Genomic DNA, 26,727 nt, shown 5'->3' with positions numbered 1-26,727 from the left:
AAAATACCCATAGAAGGAGTTACAGAAATGAAGTTTGGAGCAGAGACTGAAGGAATGACCATCCAGAAACTGCCCCACCTGGGGATCCATCCCATAAACAACCACCAAACCCAGACATTATTGTAGATGCCAACAAGATTTTGCTGACAGGACCCTGATATAGCTGTCTCCTGAGAGGATCTGCCAGTGCCTGGCAAATACAGAAGTGGATGCTCACAGTCATCTATTGGACAGATCACAGGGTCCCCAATGAAGGAGCTAGAGAAATTACCCAAGGAGCTGAAGGAGTTTGCACCCCCATAGGACGAACAACAATATGAACTAACCAGTATCCCCAGAGCTCCTTGGGACTAAATCACTAGTCAAAGAAAACATATGATGGGACTCATGGCTCTAGCTGCATATGTAGCAGAGGATGGCCTAGTTGGTCATCAATGGGAGGAAATGCCTTTGGTCCTGTAAAGGTTCTTTGCCCTAGTATAGGGGAATGCCAGGACCAGGAAGAGTGAGTGGGTAGGTTGGGGAGCAGGGGGAGGGAGAAGGGGATAGGGGATTTTTGGAGGGGAAAGTAGGAAAGGGGTTAACATTTGAAATGTAAATAAAGAAAATATCTAATAAAAACAAAAGAGTTCAAAAGCAGACTACCTGAGTTCGAATCTAGAGTCTAAGAATGAATTGCCATATGACCTTGGCATGCTCTGGTGAGGGGAAGTGGGGGCTTTATAGACTTACAAGCCCAAGGAAAGAGCTAAGGACAGCACACGAAGAAGGCCCAAGACCCATATGTAGCAGAGGATGGCCTTGTGGGACATCAATAGGAGGAGAGGCCTCTGGTACTGTGAAGGCTTGATGCCAGAGTGTAGGGGAATGACAGGGCAGTGAAGTGGGAGTAGGTAGGTGGGTGAGGAAGCACCCTCATAAAACCAGGGAGAGGGAGGATGGGATAGGGGGTTTCCTGAGGGGAAACCGGGAAAGGGGATAACATTTGAAATGTAAATAAATAAAGTATCCATTTTTAAAAAAAAAAGGGAAAAAAAAGAAGAAAAAGAAAAAAAAGAAGGCCTTAGACACTGATCCTAAATGAGGGTGGGAAGGAGGTACAGACAGACACATACAGAAAAGAGGTAGATCAATGCTAAGCCATACATGTGGCATTGCTTTAGTGGTACTATCAGCATCCAAAGCCATGCTGCCCATAGGAAACCACTGCTCTTGATCCTGTCACAGACCCCGTCATGCCCCAAGACCTCCTAGCATTTGCTACAAGCCACCTGTCAAGATCAAGTGTCAAGTGCCCTGCCCAAACATTCCAGCCCAGGAGCTGCTAGGAGTGGGAGTCCCTGGGGTGCAGTTCTTCAGTGCTGAAGATACCACAGGAAGGCAGTCCAGGGGTCAAGATCAAAGTAGATGAGGTAACAGAAAACCAGCCTGCACAGCATACAGGGAGCATCATGGGAGACGTGTGTCCTCAGAGGCTGGGGAAACCAAGGAATAGACTGACTCTAGAGCACTCATTCTTAACCTGTGCGTCACGACCCTCTTGGAGGTTAACTGACACTTTCACAGGGGTTCAGCCAAGTCCATCAGAAAACACGGATTTTACACTACGGTCCATAACAGTAACTAAAGTATAGTTACAAAGTAGCAAAGTAGCAATGAAATAATGTATGGTGGGAGCATTAGGCAGGTTGAGGACCACTGCTTTGGGGATCCTAGCCCCACCATGCAGCCTCTTTGTTCTATGAGCTCACTGTGCCCCTGACCTTATGGCCTTCAAGATACTTACTTTGAGTTGTTTTGTGTTTGCTTGGTTAGCAATATAATTTTGTTTGATTTTTCCCTCTTATTGAATATATATATTTTTCTAATACAATATATCCTGATTATGGTTTCCCCTCCCTGACCCCTCCCAGTTCCTCCCAACCTCCCCTTCCATTCCAATCCGCCCCCCTTTCTGTCTCTTATTAGAAAACATACAGGCATCTGAGGGATAATGATAAATAAAATATAATAAGATGAAACAAAAACTATCATATCAGAATAGGACAAAACAAGCAAACGGGGAGGGGGGACAACGTCGACAAGAAAAGGCACAAGAAGCATATAGAAACAGAGGCACAAACAAGTGTGCGCTTGCTTATACAGTCAGAAACCCCACAAAAACACTAAACTTGAAGCCATAATATATATGCAAAGGGTCTGTAGTATAAAAAAAAGAGAAGAAAATAATTAATAGTAATAATAGTAATAAAAATCTAAAATAAAAAATAAGATAATTTTTTAAAAAGAAAAAGCCCAGACATGACACAATGAGGCAAGAACCTCCGAACGAACCATTGCACTGTTTTCTGTTGGCTTGTACTGCTGGGCCTTAGCCCACTCTAAAGAGTAGTTTGTTTCCCCAGTGAGACTCCCTTGGAGGAAACTGAATTTTCATTTACAAATGGCTATCAATTGGAGATTGCTTCTAGGTTAGGAGTGGGGCTTGTGAACACTTCTTTCAGCTCAAGATGACCTTCAATCCTTATTGGTTAATAAGTTCTCGCAGCAGCGTCCCTTACAGAATTGAATGAGTATCAGAAGCATCTTTTCATCAGACTAAGAATGCTCATCTCCTGCAGAAGATCATAGCTTGAATAGATATTATTGGACTTCACAGTCCAACCTTCAGAGTAAATCAGGTACAAACTCCACACTGGCTGCATAATACCCTGGGCTACAGGAAGGTAAGGTTGTAAGTGTGTGACAAGCAGGTAGATCAGAACCTACAGTCAAGAGGCTTCTTTGTGAGACATACCTAACTATGGCCTAAGCATCCTTTGAGCTAGAGTATAATCCTCAACTTTCTCCAGCAGGCAAAGAACCCGAAGGTCAGCAAACGCAGCCGAGAGGCGGGTGCTAAAACCACTTCTGCTTCCTGAGCCTTTCACCAGCCTCTACCTGGTCACAAATGCAATTAGAAGCATGCTGCTCAGACCCAGTGGAGACAAGGTCCAATAGGAGTAGCCAGCACAGCCCTAGGAGGAAAAGAGACGTTACAGATACTTTTGCTCTTGGTGTTTGGAGATACTTTTTAAACTTGGACAGAAAGGAGCATTTACCCTTTTCATTTGTTTAATTGGTGCATTAAATACAAGCAACAAATAAATCGGACAGAATTTGGGGGTCCTTATTTTAATGAAGATAGAGCAAGGTCTTCACGGAGAGCACGCTGTCTACTTAGTTCATCAAAACTGTTTATTGTATTTACAATCCATATTGTTACATAAAGTGTCAGGAGGCACCATTAGTGCTATTTAAAGATACACTGGTGAAAATTGGAAGCAAATCCTATTTTAACACCCTTACAAAAAGATAAGGATCTAAAATACTCTTGCTAGGTTAGAAAACTAGCCCATCATTTAATTCTTCCTAAGAAGTAACCTCTTCCATCATTGCAATGGAGTACAGGATGGTTCAGTCAAAAAGCATAGTCATCACCCCATAAAAAGTTCCAATAAAGGCCATGCCGCTGCTTTACTCATTGCAGAAGTGCCTTTATGACTGTCAGACAAACCAGGTGAGGTGCCAGGGATGCAGAGCAAAAGATCAAAGTGTTTGTGTTTACTTCTCTGAAATCTGACGGTGCCTCCTGTGCCACACACACACACACACACACACACACACACACACACACACACACCTTGGTGAATGCTGAAAACTGGAATTCACCCATGTGTCTCTTTTTCCTGTCTAAGATGCAGATGGGGCACATTTTGTGGACTCTATCCATCCCTGCCCCCACACGCACACGTACACCTAGCCAATGGAAAAGAAAAACGAGTTACTCACACTCATCCACTATACAAAGATTTCCAGGCTGCAATGGGAGGGCTTGGCCTCTTCTTGAGGGATGAATAAATAGGTAGCCGTAGCGACAACCTGTGCACAGTCAGGTTGAAGTGAGAACCAGACCAAGGCCCTGTCATCAGCTCCTGGAGACTCAGTTCTGGTGGCATGGAGAGGACCCTTGTCTGTCTGGTAGTCATCTTCTTGGGGACAGTGGCCCATAAATCAAGCCCCCAAGGGCCAGATCGCCTCCTGATTAGACTTCGTCACCTTATTGACATTGTTGAACAGCTGAAAATCTATGAAAATGACTTGGTAAGGCCATGTTTGTCACAATGCAATTTAAATAATATTTTTTTAATTAATGCAAAAGGAGCCTTTTGACTTGTATCACCAACTCAGAACTAATACTCTTTGGTTAATTTTCTTAGGATCCTGAACTTCTATCAGCTCCACAAGATGTAAAGGTAAGATCGGTTGAATTTATTTCTGAAAATGTATTTTATGTTAGTTTAGAGTCTAACAAGTCAGTAGAATGGTTATGCTTATTTTCAATGACTTTGGGGATTAATAATTGGCAAAATATTCATTTCCATTTTGACCATGTATCCATAGATTTATTAGTGAACCAAACAATGATATTATAAGTATTATAAATTATTTATAATTATATAATATTAATCCTTATTATGACATATCCTTATATGATACATGTTTACCCTCCTAAGACAAACAAGCAATGATAGAAAGCAGTGCTGGGATCAGTTTCTGAACGAGGAACAGATAATTCTGTTTTCAGAGCCTTGGGATATGACAGCTCTGGAACTGTCTTTGTAATCCTATTTAAGATAAGAGGCAGCATTTGCATTTTAATAACAAATCTTTGAAAAGAAAGAAAGGATGAGATTTCCAGGCAGGCAGAGTGGAGTGCAGAAATCACAAGTCTCTGAGTGTAATTCCCGTGTACCTGGACCTCCGTGAGTCTCCTTGTCTCTTGTCTTCTTGTCTCCTGTCTCCTGTCTCCTGTCTTCTTGTCTCCTGTCTCCTGTCTTCTTGTCTCTTTGTCTCCTGTCTTCTTGTCTTTGATGAACTTCCCAAAGGGTCAGCCTCTACAGCTCATTCCAACCCTTGTGCCACTCATATCCCATGGAGGAGTGGCTTGGCATTCAGTGTGGAGGGGCTTCTGCTGTCTCTGCCCTGAGAACATCTTTATTCTGGTCTTCAGCTTGGTACCAATGTAAATGAAACTGGGGAAATGCTCGCACAGCTAGGCCTTTAATTGCATAAATCGGGAAAACAAGGAGAGTATTGCCAGTAATGAGGGCACCACACAGAGACACTCAAAGAAGAGAATTATGGTAAATGACAGCGTAAGAGTTTAGAAAGTGAGTGAGTCACGCCGCCCCTCTGCTCCACAGTTCACTCTCCAGCTCTGCACATGATCATTCTTGTGTTTACTAGGTCCTTTCAAATGAGTGGCCTCTAAACTGAAAGTAGCTCATTCAAACTTATTGAAAGGACATTTCCAATAAGTGAGAACATTTCTCAGTGTGTCTAATTGCCAGCATCTCACGCGCTGTGTTTGACTATTGCCTGCCTGCAGCCCACACCTTGGAAAGTAGAACACAGGAAAATCCCTCATTTTCAGCTCAGTTGACCCAAGGAGTACTTTTTGAATACACTTTCTTAGTAAAAGATACCTTTAAAAGTCTGACTTTTCCTGTAGTCACTTTAATTTTAACATTGCTAATACACATCACCTATACAAGTTGATGGGATTCCCTGTGATTGTATACATGCAGAGTCTTGTCCGCACACTCTGTCCTCTCTCTCTGCACCCTTCCCAGTCTCTAGTAATGTATTTTCTAACAAAAGATGTTTGAAAATCTTACATCTCCATGAGAGGATTTGTCTCATTGAACCTGTATCTTTCTGATGATTTGACCAAACAGAATTGCCTATGAAGCAATGAGTACTGCTCTAACACCCTTATGCTACATGGGCAGGCAATGCAAAGACAGAGGAAGGCAGTAAGGACTATAGAAGCTATGTGCCAAGTTTTCAGAGCTAACATCCAAAGCAGGGTCTGTAACAAATTCTACAAAGCTACTGAGATCTGTCACCGACCCCCTCCCTTGTGTCTCTTGTTCTCATTTATCCAAGGGTTTGCTGCCTCTCCCCGGGTGAACATGGACATTGTGTGGGGAAACTTTGGTTGGCACAGTTGGGGATGGGCTGAGGGTGCTAATCTGGTCCCTAGGGGCCATGGATGCTAGTGAATGTTGTGGAATGTGTGGAATGGATCTGACAGCAAAGTTATCCAGCCCAATATATAAGTATCGGTGCCATTAGGTGTCTGTGAGTGTGATGAAGGCAAGCCACCTAACATCTGATAGGATAATCCATGCTGACTTAGCCAGGACTTTCCTTCCAAAAGATTAAAAAAAAAATCCCTTTTATTTTTTGTCAGAAATAGGCTGTAGGAAATCGATCTTATCTTTTCAGCTATCCAGTTGTAGAACTAGCAAGCCAGGTTGCCTTTTATGAAAATCTCTTCTCTGCTAAGGAGAGGAGTGGCTTCTACTGAACCTTCCAGTCTGCAAGAGCCAAGACGGTCTAGAAAATTCCTCATATTCTCTACTGAGGCCCAGCTGAGAAAAGTAGCCAGGAAACACAGACATGACTACCTCGAGCCTCCTGGAGCTCGGAGGCTCCAGATTCCCTCCATCTCCCCACCAACTCTCCATCCCTCAGGCACTCAGCAGGCCTTGTTTCTCCACTGCTTTTCTGCCTCTGCCTCTGCCCTGCCCTGAAATGTAGCCTGAAGATCCCCACGCCAGATCACACATTTCTGAGACAGGCTGCTCCCTGTAGGACAAAACCAAACCATTGTCTGTCAGTAGTAGACAGGGAAGGGTGGGGACAGTGAGTGGCACATTCACATCCTGATATCACGCCTCTCCTCTGTTCTCGTTGTGAGGGCTGAGCCTGGCCATTCCTGGCAGGATAGTCACAGGGAGTTTGTTCTTACGACCCCTCCCCAAGCTTCTTTGGAACGTAGTCTTCTTTCAGTGTGCAAATGAAAACGTTAACTCAGCAAATTAAGCCTCTGTGGGAAATGCTGGTTTCTCAGATCATCACAGATGAAGCAGTTAGCGTTTTCAGTTTCAGCTGGAAAATTTACCCCTTTAAATATGAATATTATTTTTTCCAGTAAGTTAAGCCGGTTGTGGTCAAAAAGAAGAGAAAAGAAAAAAACTTCAACAAACATGAACATGTGGTTTTCAAGGAAAAAAAAGTGCTATAATTAACGTTTATAAATAGTTTCTATTAAATAAGCATTTTGGCAAACATGGGAAGGCCGGCACTTTGCCCTAGTGACAGGCAAGCTACCTGATAGAAGGAACTAGATAAGCCTTGCTGGGCTTGCTGCTACCTATGCAAAGCAAGGCTGATGGGCTCCTGTTATTAGTCAACATTCACGGTGGCCAAGTGCACAGGTTGGAAAATGCAAAGCAGGCTAGCTGCTCTTTCAGCTGATTGTCCCTGAGAGGATTCCAGCAAGATCGCTGGGAAGGAGGGAGGCTTCTGGGTGGAAGCTAGTGGCTTAAATGCACATTGGTGGCATGAAGATGCAGCAACTTCCAGGAAGACTAGCATGCACGCACACACACACACACACACACACACACACACACACACTTGCTAAAAGAAACAGCAACCCAGGCAGGAGCTCTTGGATCAGAGTTAAGATGGTTTCAGATGCTCTCTCTCCCAGAGCCAAGCTTCAGTCAGCTCGGTGGAAGAGCTGTTGCCCACCGTGCTCTTCCAGTGCTTTCTGTTGTTAAGATTTGGCTTCCTCATTGGGCAGTGGTTATTTGACAGACGCAAAGAGAAGGCTTAGTCTGTTTACTTGTCCAGTCTCCGACACAGCTCTTCTGAAGAAGGCTGTCCTTCCCACTGGTTAAGCAAGTCTTAGCTTCTGTGTTTTGACCCCTCATGGGGAATCCTGCCCTACTGAGACAAGGCAATGACTGAGATGTTACGAGATGTATGGTGGCCAGAGCAGGTGAAATGCCTCTTAGACTGGACTGCAGGAGTGGCCTTACCTTATTCATCTACTAATGAGCTGCACAAACAGTCACTGAGCACTTGCATCAGGCACTGCAGACTAGAGCGCTGCTCTAGGCAAACCACCCAGGGAGACACCTGTGTGCACAGTGGACACAAGTGACAGATTCTTAGCCAGACCGTTGGATCATCTCCACAAAGCTGCTACTGCTCACAATTTACAGCCTCACAGTTTAGTCATTGTGTTCCTAAACTAAATTCTCTGTCACAGATAGAAATGCTGGGTCTGCTAGCTCAGTGGTAGACTGTTTGCCTATGTATGTGTCGTCCTGGATTCTCTTCAATACCTCCCACACACTTCTACAGACACCTGCAGGCACGCACACACACACACACAAATGTACACATATATAAACCTGCACACACATAACTCACATACACATCAGGTTCACACACAAACACACATACAAACACACAAACAAGCACATACACACATTCACATTCAACTCCACAAGGCTTGTACCCACTGCTTCAACCTCAGAGTGACTTCAGCATAGCACCAGGCAAAGAAAATTATGAAAGGTGAGGGCTCTGCTTGTACCTGTGCGGTAGGAAATGGCTCCTTTTTCTCCCAGACAGGGAAGCTGTCCAAATGGAAAAAACCCTGTCTTTTGCTGAGTTTAAGTGGGGATATGACCAGACCTAATGGAGCCCCTAAAAAAATTCTCAACACAAATGTACAAGCAGAAACTGAGGGCTGGAATGTCATTTTCAACCTTTGGAACAATGTTCATTAACATATGCTAATTATCTTTAAGGTCATTAACATATGCTAATTGTCTCTCCTTTCAGGGGCACTGTGAGCATGCAGCTTTTGCCTGTTTTCAGAAGGCCAAACTCAAGCCATCAAACCCTGGAAACAATAAGACATTCATCATTGACCTCGTGGCCCAGCTCAGGAGGAGGCTGCCTGCCAGGAGGGGAGGAAAGAAACAGAAGCACATAGCTGTAAGATTGTCCTCTGTCATCTTTCTTGTTCGCAGTTATCACTAGCATGGAGCATTTAGTTATTAAGATAAGTCTTACCCGTTAGTTGTAACATACTATGCTTCACACATCCACACAGCTGGAGCGTCTCCCACCTTCTTGCAGAGTTACTCCATACAAGGTCTACTTTGAAAAGTGGTGTCACCTCCAATAAGTCTTTACTGTCTGTCTAGAAACCCTACTAGAACTGGCCACCACTCCCTCGGCAGTATGTTAACAGAAGTTTCTGGGGGTGAAGAAGCCATTAGGAAGAGAATGTGTTAGACGTTACAAGATATTTTCCCTTTTGCCCATGTGCTGGCCATAGCTTGTGTCATCTTTATCGGGGACTAGAGCTCAGCTTTCTGACAAGAAAAGAGAGCTTACAATACCAAGATCAATCTATTACTGTCCCAGGCAAAAGCAGAGTCAATGATGAATTTAAAAGGGTGTACCTTTTTATGGGGCTGAAAAAGTCCAAGTTCCTGTTTCTTTGGGACCCTGAATTTTCTTGTATATTTTCTTTGGCCAACTTATGTGCAATTCAGGGACTCAAGAATCAACTCATTCAAACATTAATCAGAACCTGCAGAGAGGACAGAAAAGAAGTTTCTCTGTCATATTCATTGGTTGTCTGTCCTTCAAGAAATGCCACATGGACAAAAATGAAATCATAATTACATTATGAAAAGGAGTCTTGTTTCTTCTGATTGCTTGGCCAGGTTATTATGTGAAAATGTCCCTCTGAAACTTTCTTCACAATGAAAAGAACTGCCTAGGAAGGTAGTGTGTCCCTGTGAGGTCAGCACCAGGAAGCTGAGGCAGGAGGATTGAGACTTCCAGGACAGCTGGGTTATCTGGGTGAGACCTTGTTCAGGAAGCTTTGAAGAAGGAAGTAGGGGAGGAGGCAGGGAGGGAGAGAAGGAAAGGAAGGAAAGGAAGGAAAGGAAGGAAAGGAAGGAAAGGAAGGAAAGGAAGGAAGGAAGGAAGGAAGGAAGGAACAAAGGAAGGAAGGAGAAATGGAGGGGGTGGTGGTGACAAATTGACCACAGCTATGAAACTCAGAAAAACTTACGAAATGGTGCTGTGTACTGTAGACCTGGAACCCAACTCTTCTACACCAAGCTCCTTTGTGTAGACATGAAGAAAGTGAGAACTGTAAAGAGGCCAACTTTCTCCAGGTTTCACAAACAGCTGTGTCAGGATGAAGAAGAACATAGATGCCATGCTGCCTCCAGATGTTCTCACCGTGATACCATGTGACTGAGCATTAAAAAGCAGCCAGTTGTTTTGGTATTGGAACAGGAATGAGCATAAGACTGGAGGAGAAAGGGGGGAGGGAGACTGATGAAGAGGGAGGAAGGTCAGCCACATTCGAACATTTGGAACATTTGCTCAGTACCCCTAATAATCAAGTGAATGGAAGTTAAAAGAGGAAATCCTGTCTTGTAATTGTGGAAACAGTGCCCAATAGTGGTAAGACTCGTCGAAGCACAAAGAGGAAACATGTTTTATGATATATAGTCCTTGAGGTATTTATCCCTTTAATCTACTTGATAAGATCTAGAAATTTGATATATATGAAAAAATTATCTGCCCAGGTGATCTCTATAGACTTGTACATAAAAGCTAGATACCACTTCTGTATCTAAAAATAGTAAGTGCTCCATCTGTGCAGGGTGGGGGTGGGTGGGAGGGGGAGCGACAGAGCAGCCACCACAAATCCTGCCCTGAAAGCATATCTAAAGCCCAGGAAACCCTTGTAATTGGTTAAAAACTAACAGCAAACAGCATATAACAACCAGGGTAACAAGAATGCAGAGGAGGAGGAGGGCGAGGAAGAGGAAGAGGAAGAAAGGGGACAAAAAACGGATATAATAATTTAAACACCAAAATATTCAGAGTTGTCTCTGAGGATAAAATCACACGTGGTTTCCAGAACAATTTTACAGAATTTTCCTAATGCTTGTTACTGAATATGATTTATGTTCACAAGAGAAGAAATGAATTTTACATAAGTATTTTATGAAGTATGAAGTTAGTTCTTAAAAAATAATTTTTAAAGTTTTAAAATTAATTAATTAATTAATTGATTAATTTTGATTTACAGAAATGCCCTTCCTGTGATTCGTATGAGAAAAGGACACCCAAAGAATTCCTAGAAAGACTAAAATGGCTCCTTCAAAAGGTATGCACCTTAAATGCATTTCTTTCACTTCCATGTTGTGTCCGGGTACCTCCTGTGCCCAGTGACTCATAGGCTCTCGTTCCCACAGATGATTCATCAGCATCTCTCCTAGAACACATAGGACCCGAAGATTCCTGAGGATCCGAGAAGATTCCCGAGGACTGAGGAGACGCCGGACACTATAGACGCTCACGAATGCAGGAGTACATCTTGCCTCTTGGGATTGCAAGTGGAGAAGTACGATACGTTATGATAAGAACAACTCAGAAAAGCTATAGGTTAAGATCCTTTCGCCCATTAACTAAGCAGACATTGTGGTTCCCTGCACAGACTCCATGCTGTCAACATGGAAAATCTCAACTCAACAAGAGCCCAGCTTCCCGTGTCAGGGATTTCTGGTGCTTCTCAAGCTGTGGCTTCATCTTATTGCCCAACTGTGACATTCTTTGATTGGAAGGGGAAAACTAAAGCTTTTAGCAAAAATACAGCTAGGGAATTTGTCGATCTGCGAGAGTAAGACCTCTTATGATCCTAACGGAATGATGTAAGCTGGAAATAATAAGCATAAGATGAAATTGAAAATTGAAGTCTTTATTCTTTAAGAAAAACTTTGTACTTGAAAGCATGTCTGAAGAGTTTACTCATTACCACAAACATCTAGCATATTGATAACTAACATCTTTATACTCTACAAGAGAGGCTTTCCAGATAGGTACAGTTTTTCTTCTCTATTAGGTCTATCAAAATTTAACCTATTATGAGGGTCACCCCTGGCTTTCACTGTTTTTCTAAAGAGGCAAGGGTGTAGTAAGAAGCAGGCTTAAGTTGCCTTCCTCCCAATGTCAAGTTCCTTTATAAGCTAATAGTTTAATCTTGTGAAGATGGCAATGAAAGCCTGTGGAAGTGCAAACCTCACTATCTTCTGGAGCCAAGTAGAATTTTCAAGTTTGTAGCTCTCACCTCAAGTGGTTATGGGTGTCCTGTGATGAATCTGCTAGCTCCAGCCTCAGTCTCCTCTCCCACATCCTTTCCTTTCTTTCCTCTTTGAAACTTCTAAGAAAAAGCAATCCAAACAAGTTCAGCACTTAAGACACATTGCATGCACACTTTTGATAAGTTAAATCCAACCATCTATTTAAAATCAAAATCAGGAGATGAGCCAAGAGACCAGAGGTTCTGTTCCAGTTTTAAACAGACTTTTACTGAACATCCCAATCTTTTAACCACAGAGGCTAAATTGAGCAAATAGTTTTGCCATTTGATATAATTTCCAACAGTATGTTTCAATGTCAAGTTAAAAAGTCTACAAAGCTATTTTCCCTGGAGTGGTATCATCGCTTTGAGAATTTCTTATGGTTAAAATGGATCTGAGATCCAAGCATGGCCTGGGGGATGGTTTTGATCTAAGGAAAAAGGTGTCTGTACCTCACAGTGCCTTTAAAACAAGCAGAGATCCCGTGTACCGCCCTAAGATAGCACAGACTAGTGTTAACTGATTCCCAGAAAAGTGTCACAATCAGAACCAACGCATTCTCTTAAACTTTAAAAATATGTATTGCAAAGAACTTGTGTAACTGTAAATGTGTGACTGTTGATGACATTATACACACATAGCCCACGTAAGTGTCCAATGGTGCTAGCATTGGTTGCTGAGTTTGCTGCTCGAAAGCTGAAGCAGAGATGCAGTCCTTCACAAAGCAATGATGGACAGAGAGGGGAGTCTCCATGTTTTATTCTTTTGTTGTTTCTGGCTGTGTAACTGTTGACTTCTTGACATTGTGATTTTTATATTTAAGACAATGTATTTATTTTGGTGTGTTTATTGTTCTAGCCTTTTAAATCACTGACAATTTCTAATCAAGAAGTACAAATAATTCAATGCAGCACAGGCTAAGAGCTTGTATCGTTTGGAAAAGCCAGTGAAGGCTTCTCCACTAGCCATGGGAAAGCTACGCTTTAGAGTAAACTAGACAAAATTGCACAGCAGTCTTGAACCTCTCTGTGCTCAAGACTCAGCCAGTCCTTTGACATTATTGTTCACTGTGGGTGGGAACACATTGGACCTGACACACTGTTGTGTGTCCATGAAGGTTGCCACTGGTGTAAGCTTTTTTTGGTTTTCATTCTCTTATCTGTAGAACAAGAATGTGGGGCTTTCCTAAGTCTATTCTGTATTTTATTCTGAACTTCGTATGTCTGAGTTTTAATGTTTTGAGTACTCTTACAGGAACACCTGACCACACTTTTGAGTTAAATTTTATCCCAAGTGTGATATTTAGTTGTTCAAAAAGGGAAGGGATATACATACATACATACATACATACATACATATATATATATATATATACATATATATATATATATATATGTATATATATATATATATAGAGAGAGAGAGAGAGAGAGAGAGAGAAAGAGAGAGAGGTTGTTGTAGGTCATAGGAGTTCAGAGGAAATCAGTTATGGCCGTTAATACTGTAGCTGAAAGTGTTTTCTTTGTGAATAAATTCATAGCATTATTGATCTATGTTATTGCTCTGTTTTATTTACAGTCACACCTGAGAATTTAGTTTTAATATGAATGATGTACTTTATAACTTAATGATTATTTATTATGTATTTGGTTTTGAATGTTTGTGTTCATGGCTTCTTATTTAAGACCTGATCATATTAAATGCTACCCAGTCAGAACAACTGTCTGTTGTGATTCTCTGAATGTCCTTAATGCAACCAACCTGGTAGAAAAGGTGGGTGCATAGGTTTTATATGGCTACAGCACAGATGTTTACTTCTTATTGACTGCCACTAAGATAGAAGTATCCCGTGTTCTTGCTCAAAGACCCCACTCTCTTTGCAGACCACCCTCTGAATGCCTGGCAGGCTTGAAGTGGTTGAAACTTGCTTGTCTCACAAGTGTGTCCCATGTAGACTGCAGTTCTGGGTTCATGTCGCTCTCATCTGGCCATCTGTCTCTTATTCTCAATGTTTCTTGTCTGCGTCTGTGGGTTACCAGGCTGTGCTCATCAAGGACTTAGGTATGTTCCTTGCCAATCTCTGCTCCCCTCTCAGGTGACCTCAGTGGGGAGGATTCTCAGTGGGAAACTCCCAGAACCTTGACCATCTCCATGTGAGCACTTGTGTACTTTACCCACTGCCACTCTCATGGTCACAGCCCAGACTCTCACGCATGGAAACCTGTCACCTAGCTAGACCATCATATTCCTACTGCCTCTGTACCAGAAGCCGGGCCTCCACACTTCCAGACCCCTCGGCACTCACCTGCTCTGGAGGCCTGGCCACTGAGTCCCTGGAGCCCGGAGCCACAGTCAAGCAACACATAGTGCCTCCACCTGCTCGGGAACCTGTCTGTGGAGTGCCCACCTATCTGATGGTCTACTTCATATTCGAACATTGGTTCTGGCTGCTCACCTTGGGGAGCATTTTAAACACCCTCCATAGCTACTGGAGTCATTTCCCTCCTCTGACTTCACCCCATGGGCTGCTAAGACGAGGCCACTAGGATCTCTCCCTTGGATGGTTATAGAGCCTTTCTAAGCTATTTCTCTATGCCTGTCCTTGCTCCTCACTAAAACCTATTTGTAATAAAGCAACTTGAATAACTCCCTGAAAACCCAACCTCTGGGGCCTGTGAGACGCCTCCGTGGATAAAAACACTCTCTGCCAAGCCTGCTGACTGGAATTTGACCCCTAGGACCCACACAAGGTAGGAAGAGCAAACTGACTCCTGCAAGTTATCCCCTGGCCCTCCACACACACACTGTGGTGTGTGTGCATATATAAAAAGAAATCACAATATGTCACTCCCTCAACTCAAATCCCAAGTTTCCCTGCCACTTAGGGCTACTGGGTCTCCCTCTGTGTCTCCACCCCATTTCACTTTCCAATGGACTCCAGGCACATTGGTCTTCTCTTCCTAACATTCCAGGGGAATTCCATCTAAGGCATTTGTACTTCTAAAGCTTTGTTTTTCTTTCTGAAGACAAGGCCTTACTGTGCAACCCAGGATGGCCTGGTATTCAGTACATAGCCCATGCTGGCTCCAAACTCATGGCAATCCTCCTGATTCAATCTCCGAAGCATTAGGATTACAAAAAAAAATTATAATGTGCAGAGAGAGTTCTTTTAGTGGTAGATAAATCAATTTAATGTTTTCTAATCATTCAATGTATCCTTGATACACCAGCAAAAGCGACTATTATGAGTATTAAAACTTTTATAATCTGAGAGAGGAAGAGAAGAGGTGTGTGTGTGTGTGTGTGTGTGTGTGTGTGTGTGTGTGTATGTGTATACACCTAAGTGTCTGTGTGAGTCTGTGTTTATGTGTCTGTATGTCTGTTTTTTCTGAAGAACTAGGGTGTTGTGGATTTGGTCTAATGCTTGTATTATGTTAGTTGGGTCCCCAAAATTACATTGGGAACCCACAGGTCTCCATGTAAGCCACTGAGTGTCCCCACCACCAGTTGGTTTTGATTGGTAAATAAAGTTGCTGGTAGCCAATGGCTGGGCAGGCAGACAGAGGAAGGACTTTTAGGATTCCTGGGCAAGGGACAGAGGAAGGAGGCAGGAGACAGTCACCATGCAGGGAAAGGAGTAGCTGCAGGACAGAGAGACAGCCAACATGTAAGAGCCAGGGACCGTGGCCCAGGAGGGCTGCAGGTCTGGGTCCAGGGCAGCAAGATGGGATACAGGTTTTAGTAAGTAATCAGGTGGGATCATCAGAAAGTACATCAGCCATGCAGAGGTTAGAAAGTAGCCCAGTCATTGAGCTGCTTAAGGCTTATTAAAATATAAAGCTCTGTGTGTGTGTGCGTGTGTGTGTGTGTGTGTGTGTGTGTGTGTGTGTGTGTGTGTGTGTCTTTCATTTAGAAACCCAAAACGCTGAGGCAGGTATCGAGGAACGTGCACCAAGCCCGCCGCCATCGGTCAATGTGAGTAGAGATTAATTGACTACCACAGCACTAGAGTCCTGTGATTTCCTAAGGAAAGAGAAGGAGAGACAGAACTGACTAGCCAGGGCATGGTCACAGCAGCTGGAGCTCCAGACTGCCCTGACTGCTGGAACCTAAGGCTTGTTAGCTACTTTGGAGGCAAAAGGGTCTGGGTGTCTCCTCTGACAGCCATTCACACACGCTGAACTTCAGGTGTGTTGAGAGTACTCCAGACCCAAATAATTTCTAATGTCCTCGAAGCACACAGAGGATCAGGCAACACAGCTCACAGAACTGATGGGACAGACCTGCGTGGCACTGACATGAACCCCCACTGCTGATGTCACAGGGACCTTTTCTCTTCTAAGTTTATTTTTCAAAACATAAAGGTAGAGAAGAGATTAGTTTTGTAGTCATCATGACATGGTTTCTCAGTAACGTTAGGATGTGTCAGAGCCTATGAAACTAAACACAATTATACATCTACTATATTTGATCTAGAGTATTGCCTTCATAGTTACAATTTAATTCTTTTTAAGCTTACTTAACCCAAAGGAGCCCAATTTCTAGACATATATTTGCACCCTAAAGAGAGAATGCTCAATAATAGAATATGAAGTTGCTAACGTGCATCCCGAGTCCTTGACATCCCAGAGGTACTCTCTTCTCCTTCCAACCCACTTGCCAGCCACAGACAACCTCCAGGCTACAAACAGACTCAACCACACACGGACACTCACATTCTTGGCGGCTAGTGGTTTCCAGGCCTCACACATGCTCTTTCCCATTTGACTCACTTGAGGCCAATCACTGTTTTGTGGGAGCCTGGAGGAAACGACAAGGATGGAGTCAACGTGTTGACATCTGCTGATGGATGAGTCCAACCTAAGAAGAGAGAAGACACTGGGCTGATGGTACAAAGGGGAGAAGGGCAGAAGGTAGCGAGGATGGAAAGAGCATCACATTACCCAGTCCACAGATCGTCTAGAACACTGCTCCCCTAACGATAAGGGAACTTAATAGCTGTCTAGCATGAAGTAAAAGTTTTGTTTTAAAGTCATTGATGATGGATAACAGCTGGTTAAGTTAAATCCTAACCACTGAGGATGGATAAAAGCTGGAGCTGTGACCACAGTGTTACATTCACCGTGAGTCTTAGGGATGGATGGCAGCTTTTGCCTGTGCTCGGGCATCACTGCTGATCTCCTCTAGGGAGCTCTACACTGTTTCCCTCCACACTGAGACTATGCTGCCACCTCTAGGGAGAATGCAAACACTTCAAGTGCCCGGGTTCCAAAGGAACACACTTTGTCACCCCACGCCTGCAAAACCATTGACTTATGAGATAGTGTCAGCTCTAAAGGCAGCTTCAGAACCAGGAAAGGGTGTGGGCAATGGCTTAGTTAATAAAACTCCTTCTGTGTAAGCATAGAACCCAAGTTTGATTCCTAGAACTCACATTTGTTTAAAAGGAAAAAAAAAAAAAAGGTTTAAGTTTGTAATCCCAGTGCCAAGGAGGCAAACACACGTGAATCCCAGGAGTTCACAGGCCAGCCAACATAGCTGAAGCCAAATTGTTGGGTCTAGGTCTCAAGTATGAGACCTGGTATCAAAAATCAAGGCTCGTGACAAGCTAAGGAATGACACTTGGGTGTGCCCTCTGACCTCCACGTGGATACACACGTGCACCTGCCCGTGCACACACAATTCTATGCATACACATGTGCTTCTGCATGTACATACAAGTCATTCTGCACACACAGACATGCTTCTGCGCACATGTGCATATACACACACTCTCTCACACAGAGAACTCTAAATAAATCGGTGTGAAGAGAGAGACATGGGGGTGAAAGCTACTGCTGCCATGCCATGTGTGAGCTTTGAGGAAACAGAGCTCTTGGTCCTCACTCAGACAGAATGCCTGGCTACTGACTTTCAGCTCTTTTTCTGGAGTCCTCAAAGCAGAGAACTGCAGCCCTTCCGCTTTCATTTCTTCGAAGCCAGAAAGGTACTGTGGACCTTGAGATGGTCTTAAGGTCTCAAGCCACTCTAAGACCACAGAACCCTCACACAGGTGAAATGGGGCAAGGCAGGAGAAGAGCCTTGGACTGGTCCACACGTCTGGGAATACAGCTCTGTGTCTGGCGGCAACCGTATTGATAACTTGGCCTTACCTCGTTTTCAAAGCATTTCTCTCAGGGCAGTGCCCCCATGAGGAGCCCCTGCCTCTGTGCTGGCCTTGTGGGACTGTGTTTTAATACAGTTTCCTATGAAGCAGGACGCTAAAGTGCTCCCAGGGCTACCATAGAAGAAAGGCTCAAGGACACCATAACTGAACTGAGCACAGCAGGCAAGTCTTCTCCTGCAGACACCTCTCTCAGCAGCAGGCCCTGCTTGTCAAAGGCTCCTCTTTATTTTCTGTATGATGTAGTTTTCTTCAACCTTGTTTCGGGGTCTCAACCACTTCAGTATCATTTAGCACTCTGCATGTTCTGTTTTTGCTGATTTGGAGAATTGAACCAAAGGCCTCAGGTGTGCCAAGCAAGTGCCCTGCAGTAAAGCCATGCTCCCAGTTTTATTCCTTTTGAAGAGTGGGGAGCAGTAAGTAAGTCCCAAGCTACATTCTGTTGGCCTTACCCACCCTCCAGTAGTAGCACCCCAAATTTTCTTTACAAGCCTCCAACACGAAGCCTTCTATAACTTTTGTTTTAATTATTTGAAGAGAGAACCTCTTTTCCCCCAGGATGCTAAGATCTGGGCTGCTGAGGCCCCTGACCCAGCATGTGAGCTATCTCTTCTGTTCTTTCCTGACAGCATAAGGGGAGCTATGACCACTTAACCAGTCATTTGATATGAGAGGTTTGCTCTAAAAGTAACAAAATAAAACACCAACAACATGCCATTATTTTTTATTTACCATGTAAACTCATAATGTCAGAATAATTGCGAACGTATTGGGCACTGCTATTATCTTTGTTTTATTAAGACAGGATCTCACTATGTACCCCAGGCTGGCCTTTCATTCAAGGTTCTACTACTGCAACCTCCTGAGTAGGATTACATGTTAGGAGCGGGTGTGGCAGCAGTCCCAAAGGTGCCAGGTACTGCAGCTAAGTCATATGACTTGCACCTGACTTCCTCATATAAGACACAAACATCTTGAGTGCTGCGCAGGTATACCAGGATACAGGTGAATCCAATTTGGTGGAGATTTGCCCCTGCTGCCCTGATTAGCTGAAGCTGCGTGCCTGGTGAGGTGGCGTGGCCTGCTGTGCGTGGATGGGAACTGAGAGTATATAAGAGTGAGAGGCCCGGGTTAGAGGAAGGATTATTATTCGAGAGAGGATTGTTATTATTGGGAGATATAAACGAGGGAGAGATACAAACAGGGGAGATATAAACAAGGGAGATATAGAGAAAGAAGAAACAGGACTGAATAAACGTGTGCAGAAGGATCCTGCTGTGGCGTCGTTCTTGCTGGCGAGTTGGGGGCGCGCTCGACAGTTGGTGCCGAAACCCGGGACAAGAAACATCTTCAGGCACGAGCGAAGACCCCCTGCTACAGGGAGGATTCAGAACTGCATCACGGGGAAGGAGTGGTTAATAAAAGTTCCTGTAAAACAGACTGTTGAGAAGGATCCGGCGTGGATTCAGAACTCTTCAGCTGGGGAACGGTACTGATGAAGAGAAAGAAGAAAGATGAAGACTGAATAAACTGCTGTTAGAAGGACTGGTGGTCGCATTGTTCTTGCTGGTCGAGAGCAGACGCGACAATTGGTGGCCCGTACGGGGAACCGACTCCCCCACCGAGTTCAGAACTTTCAGCAGTCAGTGGTTGCCAGCAGGGTAAGTTCACGGTGAGTGAAACTTGCGACCCCAGGAGTTTGGGAAGGACCTCGGATAAAGTAGAGGTGAGCATAAAGTTGCCAGGAAGTAGGCACAAAGTAACCCAGGAGTTTGGGAAGGACCTTGGATAAAATAGAGGCGAATATAACGTTGCCAGGAAGCAGGTACAAGGTAACTAAAGGTTCATGGTTTGGGGACAAGTTAAGGAACTATGATAACCTCAGTGTAGTGATCAAGAGATCCTCGCTGTGTAGTTATGCTTTTTTCTCCCATTGACCCTTTGTGGGTAGGTCTGATAGTTTTGGTCTTGTTTGTTCTGATATATGGACTCTGTTACTGTTTGAATCGAGAGGCAGTCAAGACAGGTCAGAAAATCCTTACAGAGCAACAAGAAAGTATGTCGGAAGAGGAGAAGGGCTTAAAAAGAAAAAGGAAAAAGAAAGGAGACACAGTGTTATCAGGTGGACAGAAAGGACAAAATAAAAGAGCCGAGGTGGAGGAGGAAGGCAAATTAGCTTTTGTGCCGCCTCCCTATGCCTCCTCAGCAGCCACCTGTAGGTGGACCTTCTGTCTGGATATTTGGAGAGGATCGACCGGATCAGGTGTTGATGTGGGCGAGAGGGTCTGTTTGTGTGTTTCCACAGGACCAGACGGAACTTCTTTGGGTGCTGGAGAGATTGGTGAGACACTGCAAGAATGAGGCTCCTGATCCAGTTGCCCCTGTGGATGTGGTGGATGATCCCACAAGCACAAAGGATGGAGCCAAGATGAGAGATCCTTTCGGTATTCCAGAAGCCGATACCAGCTCGACATGACATTCAAATTTTTCCATGCTTTTTGATCCCTGAATTCCCCTTAAAGAGATAGCCCCGCTGGCCATCTATCCCTTGCTTCAGGGAAGATGAGCGGGGATGAGAGCCCTGGGATGTATGCTTGTTATAGTGTGTGTGTTTTTTGTGTTTGGCACATGTGTTAGGTGCAGAGTGTGCGGGTCCTGCACTTTCGCCATGGTAGCGTAGGCTTTTGCTGCAGTGGAGGCAGGACAATCTCCTCAGATTCGGTTTGCCGCTCTAAAAGAAATTATGCTGCGTTATGCCGTGGGGTGCGAGGCTAAGCACTGCACAGAGGATAGCTTGCTGTTGGCATCCTGTGGAAGGTATGTCTGATTGCATGAAGGTTCAGTGTCCTAGTTCCCTTCCCCCAGGAAAAACGACACGGGAGCTGGCCAAGACCTCTCTGGGTGATGAGCCTAAGGGATGGTTTTGTGTAGGGCCCCTATGCTTGCACACTGGGGATCAGACCTCTACCTTCACCCATGAGGCTTGCTTGCAGCAATTAAGATCTGGCCATAAGTTAATTAACATCCTGGCCTTTTGATGCACCTGCCGCAAGCAAAACGCAATCTCCCCAGGTGTGGCTTGGCATGATAGAGAAGTAGTCAGTGATAAGACTCCCTGGGCATGTCACCAACCTAAGACAGGGATCAAACCAATGCTGTTTGTCTCCCAAGGACGGGTAAGGGGCATGGCTGCGGGGGGCTATCTACAGACATTCTCTCTGCCAAAAAAGAAAAAAGGGGGAGATGTTAGGAGCGGGTGTGGCAGCAGTCCCAAAGGTGCCAGGTACTGCAGCTAAGTCATATGACTTGCACCTGACTTCCTCATATAAGACACAAACATCTTGAGTGCTGCGCAGGTGTACCAGGATACAGGTGAATCCAATTTGGTGGAGATTTACCCCTGCTGCCCTGATTAGCTGAAGCTGCGTGCCTGGTGAGGTGGCGTGGCCTGCTGTGCGTGGATGGGAACTGAGAGTATATAAGAGTGAGAGGCCCGGGTTAGAGGAAGGATTATTATTCGAGAGAGGATTGTTATTATTGGGAGATATAAACGAGGGAGAGATACAAACAGGGGAGATATAAACAAGGGAGATATAGAGAAAGAAGAAACAGGACTGAATAAACGTGTGCAGAAGGATCCTGCTGTGGCGTCGTTCTTGCTGGCGAGTTGGGGGCGCGCTCGACAATTACAGATGAATGCTACCAACCTTTGTTGGTTTTATTGACATCACTAAAAGGCATCAAAATGGGGCTGTGGGAGTAGGTCAGCTGGTTGAGTGCTTAGCACTTAGTGTGCATGAAGCCCTGAGGTTCGGTCTCCAGCACTGCATTGCATTAAATATTGCACACAACATTAACACTCTTTATTATGTGGCTCCTTTTGGGTGCTTGCTCACAACATTGTGGCAAAGCTCTAACTCCATTTAAGCAACCATCCACAGGCAACAGTGATAAACACTGGGCTGAAAGTTTCAGTGAAAAAGTCATTACTTGTATGGAATTAAAAGTAACCCAAAGTGGGAAGCAGAGTAGGCAAAGTGTTTAGTCCGCAAACTCAAGGACCTGAGTTCAATTCCCAGAACCCACATTTAAAAAGCTGCGTAGCTATTCATGCTTATGATCCCAACACTGGGGAGGCAGATCTCTGGGCCTTGCTGGCCAGCCAGCCTTGCTAAAGCATTAGGCTCCAGGCCAGTGAGTGACCTTCATCAAAACAAAACAAAAAACACCCCACAAGGTGTACGGTACCCGGAGAATGACAGCTGAGTTGTTCTGGGGACTCTACATGTTTGCTCACATGTGTACCTGCACACATGGACACACCTATACACATGCACCCATGGCAACAGGGTCTTTTAAAAGTGGGCAAAAATAAAAAGATTCTCTTCTAAAAGGCATCTGTATTGAGAATATATGTATTCGTGACTTTATCATGAAGGTGTTAGGAGAAAGCTGCACTCTACAGTTAGAAAGCACCAGAGTGCATAGCTTAGTGGGGCAGAGTAGCTGGAGGTTGAGGACGTGTGGGAAGAAGCTTCCAGAACTGCACATGCCCTGCCTCAATCTTGAGACAGTCCCTGACTCAAGGAGCCTGTGGACAAGGAGTAGATGGACAGACAGAGATCTCAGCTGGTGTTTGCTTCTGTGGAGAGAGCTGGCATATGAGTCTCCCAGGCAGAAAGGACATGGTGAATAGACTGGATTTTCATTGAAACCCTGAAGGGGCTAGACTTTGGTAGAAAGACTAAAAATCAAACTCAAAATTCCACTCAAGTTACAGAGACAGACAAAAGCAAACCTGTCTAGTAAGATAGAAAATCATGTCTCTACAAGTTCAAACAATGAGTCAAAACTTAAACATTCAATTAAAAAGATCACTATTCCCTAGGGGAAGATGATAGAGTGCAAAACTTCTACGAATTGCTGTAGAATGTACCCTTTACACCCCCTCCACCAGGAAGAGAGAGAAAGAGAGTGGGGAGGGAGGGAGAGGGGAGACATACTACTTATCATCAGAAGAAAAACACCCAGAAGAAATAGAGGCCAGCTTAAGTCCAAACAACAGCACATATAGGTTACAGTTTCAAAGCAGCTTGATAGGAATGTTTTAAGGACACAGGGGAATAGTCTTAATGAACAAATACTGTCCCAGCAGAGAATATGCAAAGCTATGGACTATAGACACCCAAAGCTGTAACATCAGAGAGGAGGAGCTCATTGGATGGACTTAGCAGGGTGAAGACAACAGAATAAAAAGCCAATGACTTTTTAGATGGGATTGAACGTTTCCACTTGAACCAGCATAGAAGCATGAGTGACCCGGGCTTGTACAGACGACAGCTGGTCTGGTGTGTGAAGCTGGGCTTCTGGGGGCTGAAGCCAGAGGGAGGGAGATGATAGAGCAGAACAAGGGTGATAGGCATGGTGGCCACATTTTTTCAAGCTGATTGAAATCCCATTTACAGACAGACCTAAGTAACCCACAGACTCTCATTCGGAATGAACTCAGAGAAAACCAGAGCCAAACATCCCAATCAAACTTCTAAAACCAAAGTAAACACTCACACAAGTCCTTAGATGGGAGAAGAGCTTGACAGGGGAGGATAGTGGGGAGGAAGAGGCTGGACTTCTCATTAGAAAGCAAAGCAGCACTTGGGAGGCAGAGACGGGCGGATTTCTGAGTTCGAGGCCAGCCTGGTCTACAAAGTGAGTTCCAGGACAGCCAGGGCTACATAGAGAAACCCTGTCTCAAAAAACAAAAACAAACAAAAAACAAAAAAAAGAAAAGCAAAATAGATGATAAAAAAAAAATCACATTTTTAACATACTTCAAAAGTCTCAACCCCAGACTCTACAGTTAAAATGTCCCATGAGAATGAAGAAAATGTGGAAGCATTGCCTATCTTAGATGGGCTAATAGAGTCCCCGCACAATGGAAGTAAGTGCTTCAAGCTAAAGAAAATCAATGTAGATGATACTCAGATATCCAGGAAGAAGTCAGAGGCAAGGACCACTGGAAACAGACCCACAGGCAAATGTAGAACAATATCTATATCTTTCTCTTACATTTTTCAAGGACAAGTACCTCTTAAATGCCCAAAAGTATAAATTACTGTGTAAATTGTTTAAAAACAAAAAATTAGCAGAATGGAATGGTGGTATGGGTTTGAAGTTCATCTTGGAAGCTTGGGGAGGTCACCAAGGCTTTCCCTGTGAACAATGTCAAGCTGAGTTCAGAGCGGAGAAGGCTGCAAAGGGACACGTCAGCTCAGGGAAGCCGTTTTCCCCAGTGATACCGGCAACTGCTAAGGATGTTAGCCAAGGGAGGCTTGGGGGGGAGTGACATGGTGGGGGGAGTTCTACAAGTTTAATGCAACAGTGGGTGGTGGAGATTTGGGGCAAAGGACCCCATTCCTCTCATTTCCGTTAGCCTGCCATTCTATTTTTGAGACTGGTAGTTTACAGGACATCAGGGTAGGGGGCTGTGAGTAAAAACTGGGTAACAATCCGTTCTCTTGGGTGCTTTATAATGTCAACCAGTAGGAAAGAATTAAAAATGCAAAACATAGTTTGTCTTGGAAAGTTTTCACTACAAGAAGGAAAAAGAAACTTTCTTCTGACACAAAAAGTCTAGAAGTCTAAGAAGACAAAACCAAAACATCGTCAGCCAAAACACCAACCCACGCCGAAGAATCCCCATGCACTGGACATTGCTGAGAGCATGTGCTTAGAGGAGGCCTTGAAATTTAAATTTCAGGACCACCGACTGCTGCACATTGCTAGAAGAGGGGTCTCTCCTTTAACACCATTGGCATATTAGACCGGATGAATGATGATGTCCCTGTCTTCTGATTCTTAGATGCCACTGGCACCGCCTCGTCCTAAACTGTGTCAATAAGATGCCTCTAGATATTTCCCCATACCCTCCAAGAGGCACAGTCATTGCCTAGATGATTCGGTAGGTGGGAATGTCTTCTCATTAGGGGGCTATGCAGTAGAATCTGGCCATAGATGGTACAGCCCGTCAGAAGCTCACAAGCTTCTCTGGCCATACAGAAGCTACAGCTGAAAGAGAAAAGACTCAGTGATTTGTAGGGACGTGAGCAGACCGTTGGCACAAAAGCAAATGCAATGCTGACTGCAGAAGAGCAAACACAAGCTCTGAGAAACCCACGCTATGTTTGTGTGCATGTGTATGTGAAGAAAAACACCAACTCTTTCCTAGCCAGACGCTTGGACCTGTGGGTTACCAATACATCTGGGGCTTATTTCCAGGGCTAGGACTAGCAACATATCTAAAAATTGGATCAAACATTTCACAGAACATGCTTAAAGTTATGCCGTGGAGACTATTAATGATCCCGTAACCCCATGACTGTGTGCATAGGCAAGCATATGCCACATGTAGGCAGAAGTCTAAAGTCACCTGCCCGGATCACCTGTGTATTGATTGACATGGTTTGAAGAAGGAACTGCAGCTTTGTACCAGACGCTTTGAGGTACACCAACCAGGGAAGACAGAACCATGTGTTCCCCATGCCTAGAAGGAGCCACTCATTGGTCAGAGATGGCATGGATCAAACAGACCTGATGCCACAAGTAATAAGCAATCCTGACAGGCAGAATGAAATCTGTGTGTGAATGAAATCAGCTCCTGTTGTCTCTTACAGCATGAGACACTTGGCACGGGACTTTGAAGGTTCATGTTGGAAATGCTGGCTACAGCATCCCCCTTTGCTGATGAGTTGCAAACCAGATTCCCCCAGAGACTGCTCTTTACATACACCATAGTGGTGTACCTTTAATAGAGACAAGGAACACTTGTTAGACAGGCAGACACTTTGCTTGTGTGCTGTGAAGGGGTCAGAACAGGCCACTCAAAACCATGCTACTTTGGCAAAAGAACTTCCACTGGTCAGGGTCTTCCCTCACAATATCTCCAGGTTCTGTACATGGAAACTGACCCACAACAATTGACCATTGCTTTCTATTACTCTGACTTACTTACTTATCTCATTGATTGATTGATTGATTGATTGATTGATTGATTGATTGATTGATTGTGTAGCCTGGCTGTCCTAGAACTCATGCTGTATAACAGGCAGGTCTTGAACTCAGAGATCTGCCTGCCTTTGCCTCTTGAGGGGTTAAAGGTGTGTGTCACCATGCCCAGCTACTCTGACATTTCTGAAGAGCCCTTTGCTAACTCTCATTTGAATGAGCCTGAGTAGTTAGGCTCAAATGAAATGTTTTGGCATACAATATGGCTGATACTCTGCCCTTCTTGGTATGAAATGTGAGGAAGAATATGACTTTAAGTGGCCTGTGCTTCTCTTTCTCTGAATATTTAACTGGAGCAGGGATTAGACAAGCCAGGGGCTTCACCTAGAAAGCAGAAACAGTGAGGAGGGCATTGGAAAGCCGATGTCCCTCAGATAACTCTTTCATCTTTCTGTCCTAACTCAGACCCCAGTGACA

General features: G+C 44.3%; 1 protein-coding gene and 1 long non-coding RNA gene across 4 annotated transcripts; one reads left to right on the top strand and one right to left on the bottom strand.

The window, feature by feature from the left end:
* Positions 1–3,925: 3,925 nt before the first annotated feature.
* On the top strand, positions 3,926–13,803 carry Il21 (interleukin 21). 2 transcript variants are annotated; one of them, NM_021782.3, is made up of 5 exons: positions 3,926–4,143; positions 4,260–4,295; positions 8,752–8,907; positions 11,036–11,113; positions 11,202–13,803. In NM_021782.3, the coding sequence occupies exons 1-5, from the start codon at positions 3,997–3,999 to the stop codon at positions 11,223–11,225; spliced, it is 441 nt and encodes a 146-aa protein (NP_068554.1). In that variant the 5' UTR covers positions 3,926–3,996; the 3' UTR covers positions 11,226–13,803. The 2 variants fall into 2 exon arrangements, with proteins under 2 accessions (NP_068554.1, NP_001277970.1); NM_001291041.1 differs by having other exon boundaries at positions 11,036–13,803.
* On the bottom strand, positions 9,378–12,165 carry Gm36168. Of its 2 annotated transcripts, XR_389693.2 has the most exons (4): positions 12,074–12,165; positions 11,122–11,329; positions 10,001–10,244; positions 9,378–9,511 (listed from the first exon to the last, which is right to left on the bottom strand). It is a non-coding gene; the product is annotated as a predicted gene, 36168 (long non-coding RNA). The 2 variants fall into 2 exon arrangements; XR_003954460.1 differs by lacking the exon at positions 9,378–9,511 and having other exon boundaries at positions 9,929–10,244.
* Positions 13,804–26,727: the final 12,924 nt, after the last annotated feature.

The sequence above is a fragment of the Mus musculus genome, chromosome 3, assembly GCF_000001635.26.
Source record: "Mus musculus strain C57BL/6J chromosome 3, GRCm38.p6 C57BL/6J".
In the NCBI taxonomy this organism is placed as follows: domain Eukaryota; kingdom Metazoa; phylum Chordata; class Mammalia; order Rodentia; family Muridae; genus Mus; species Mus musculus.
Note: the sequence above shows the minus strand (reverse complement) of the source record. Positions and strands in the feature narration are given on the sequence as shown.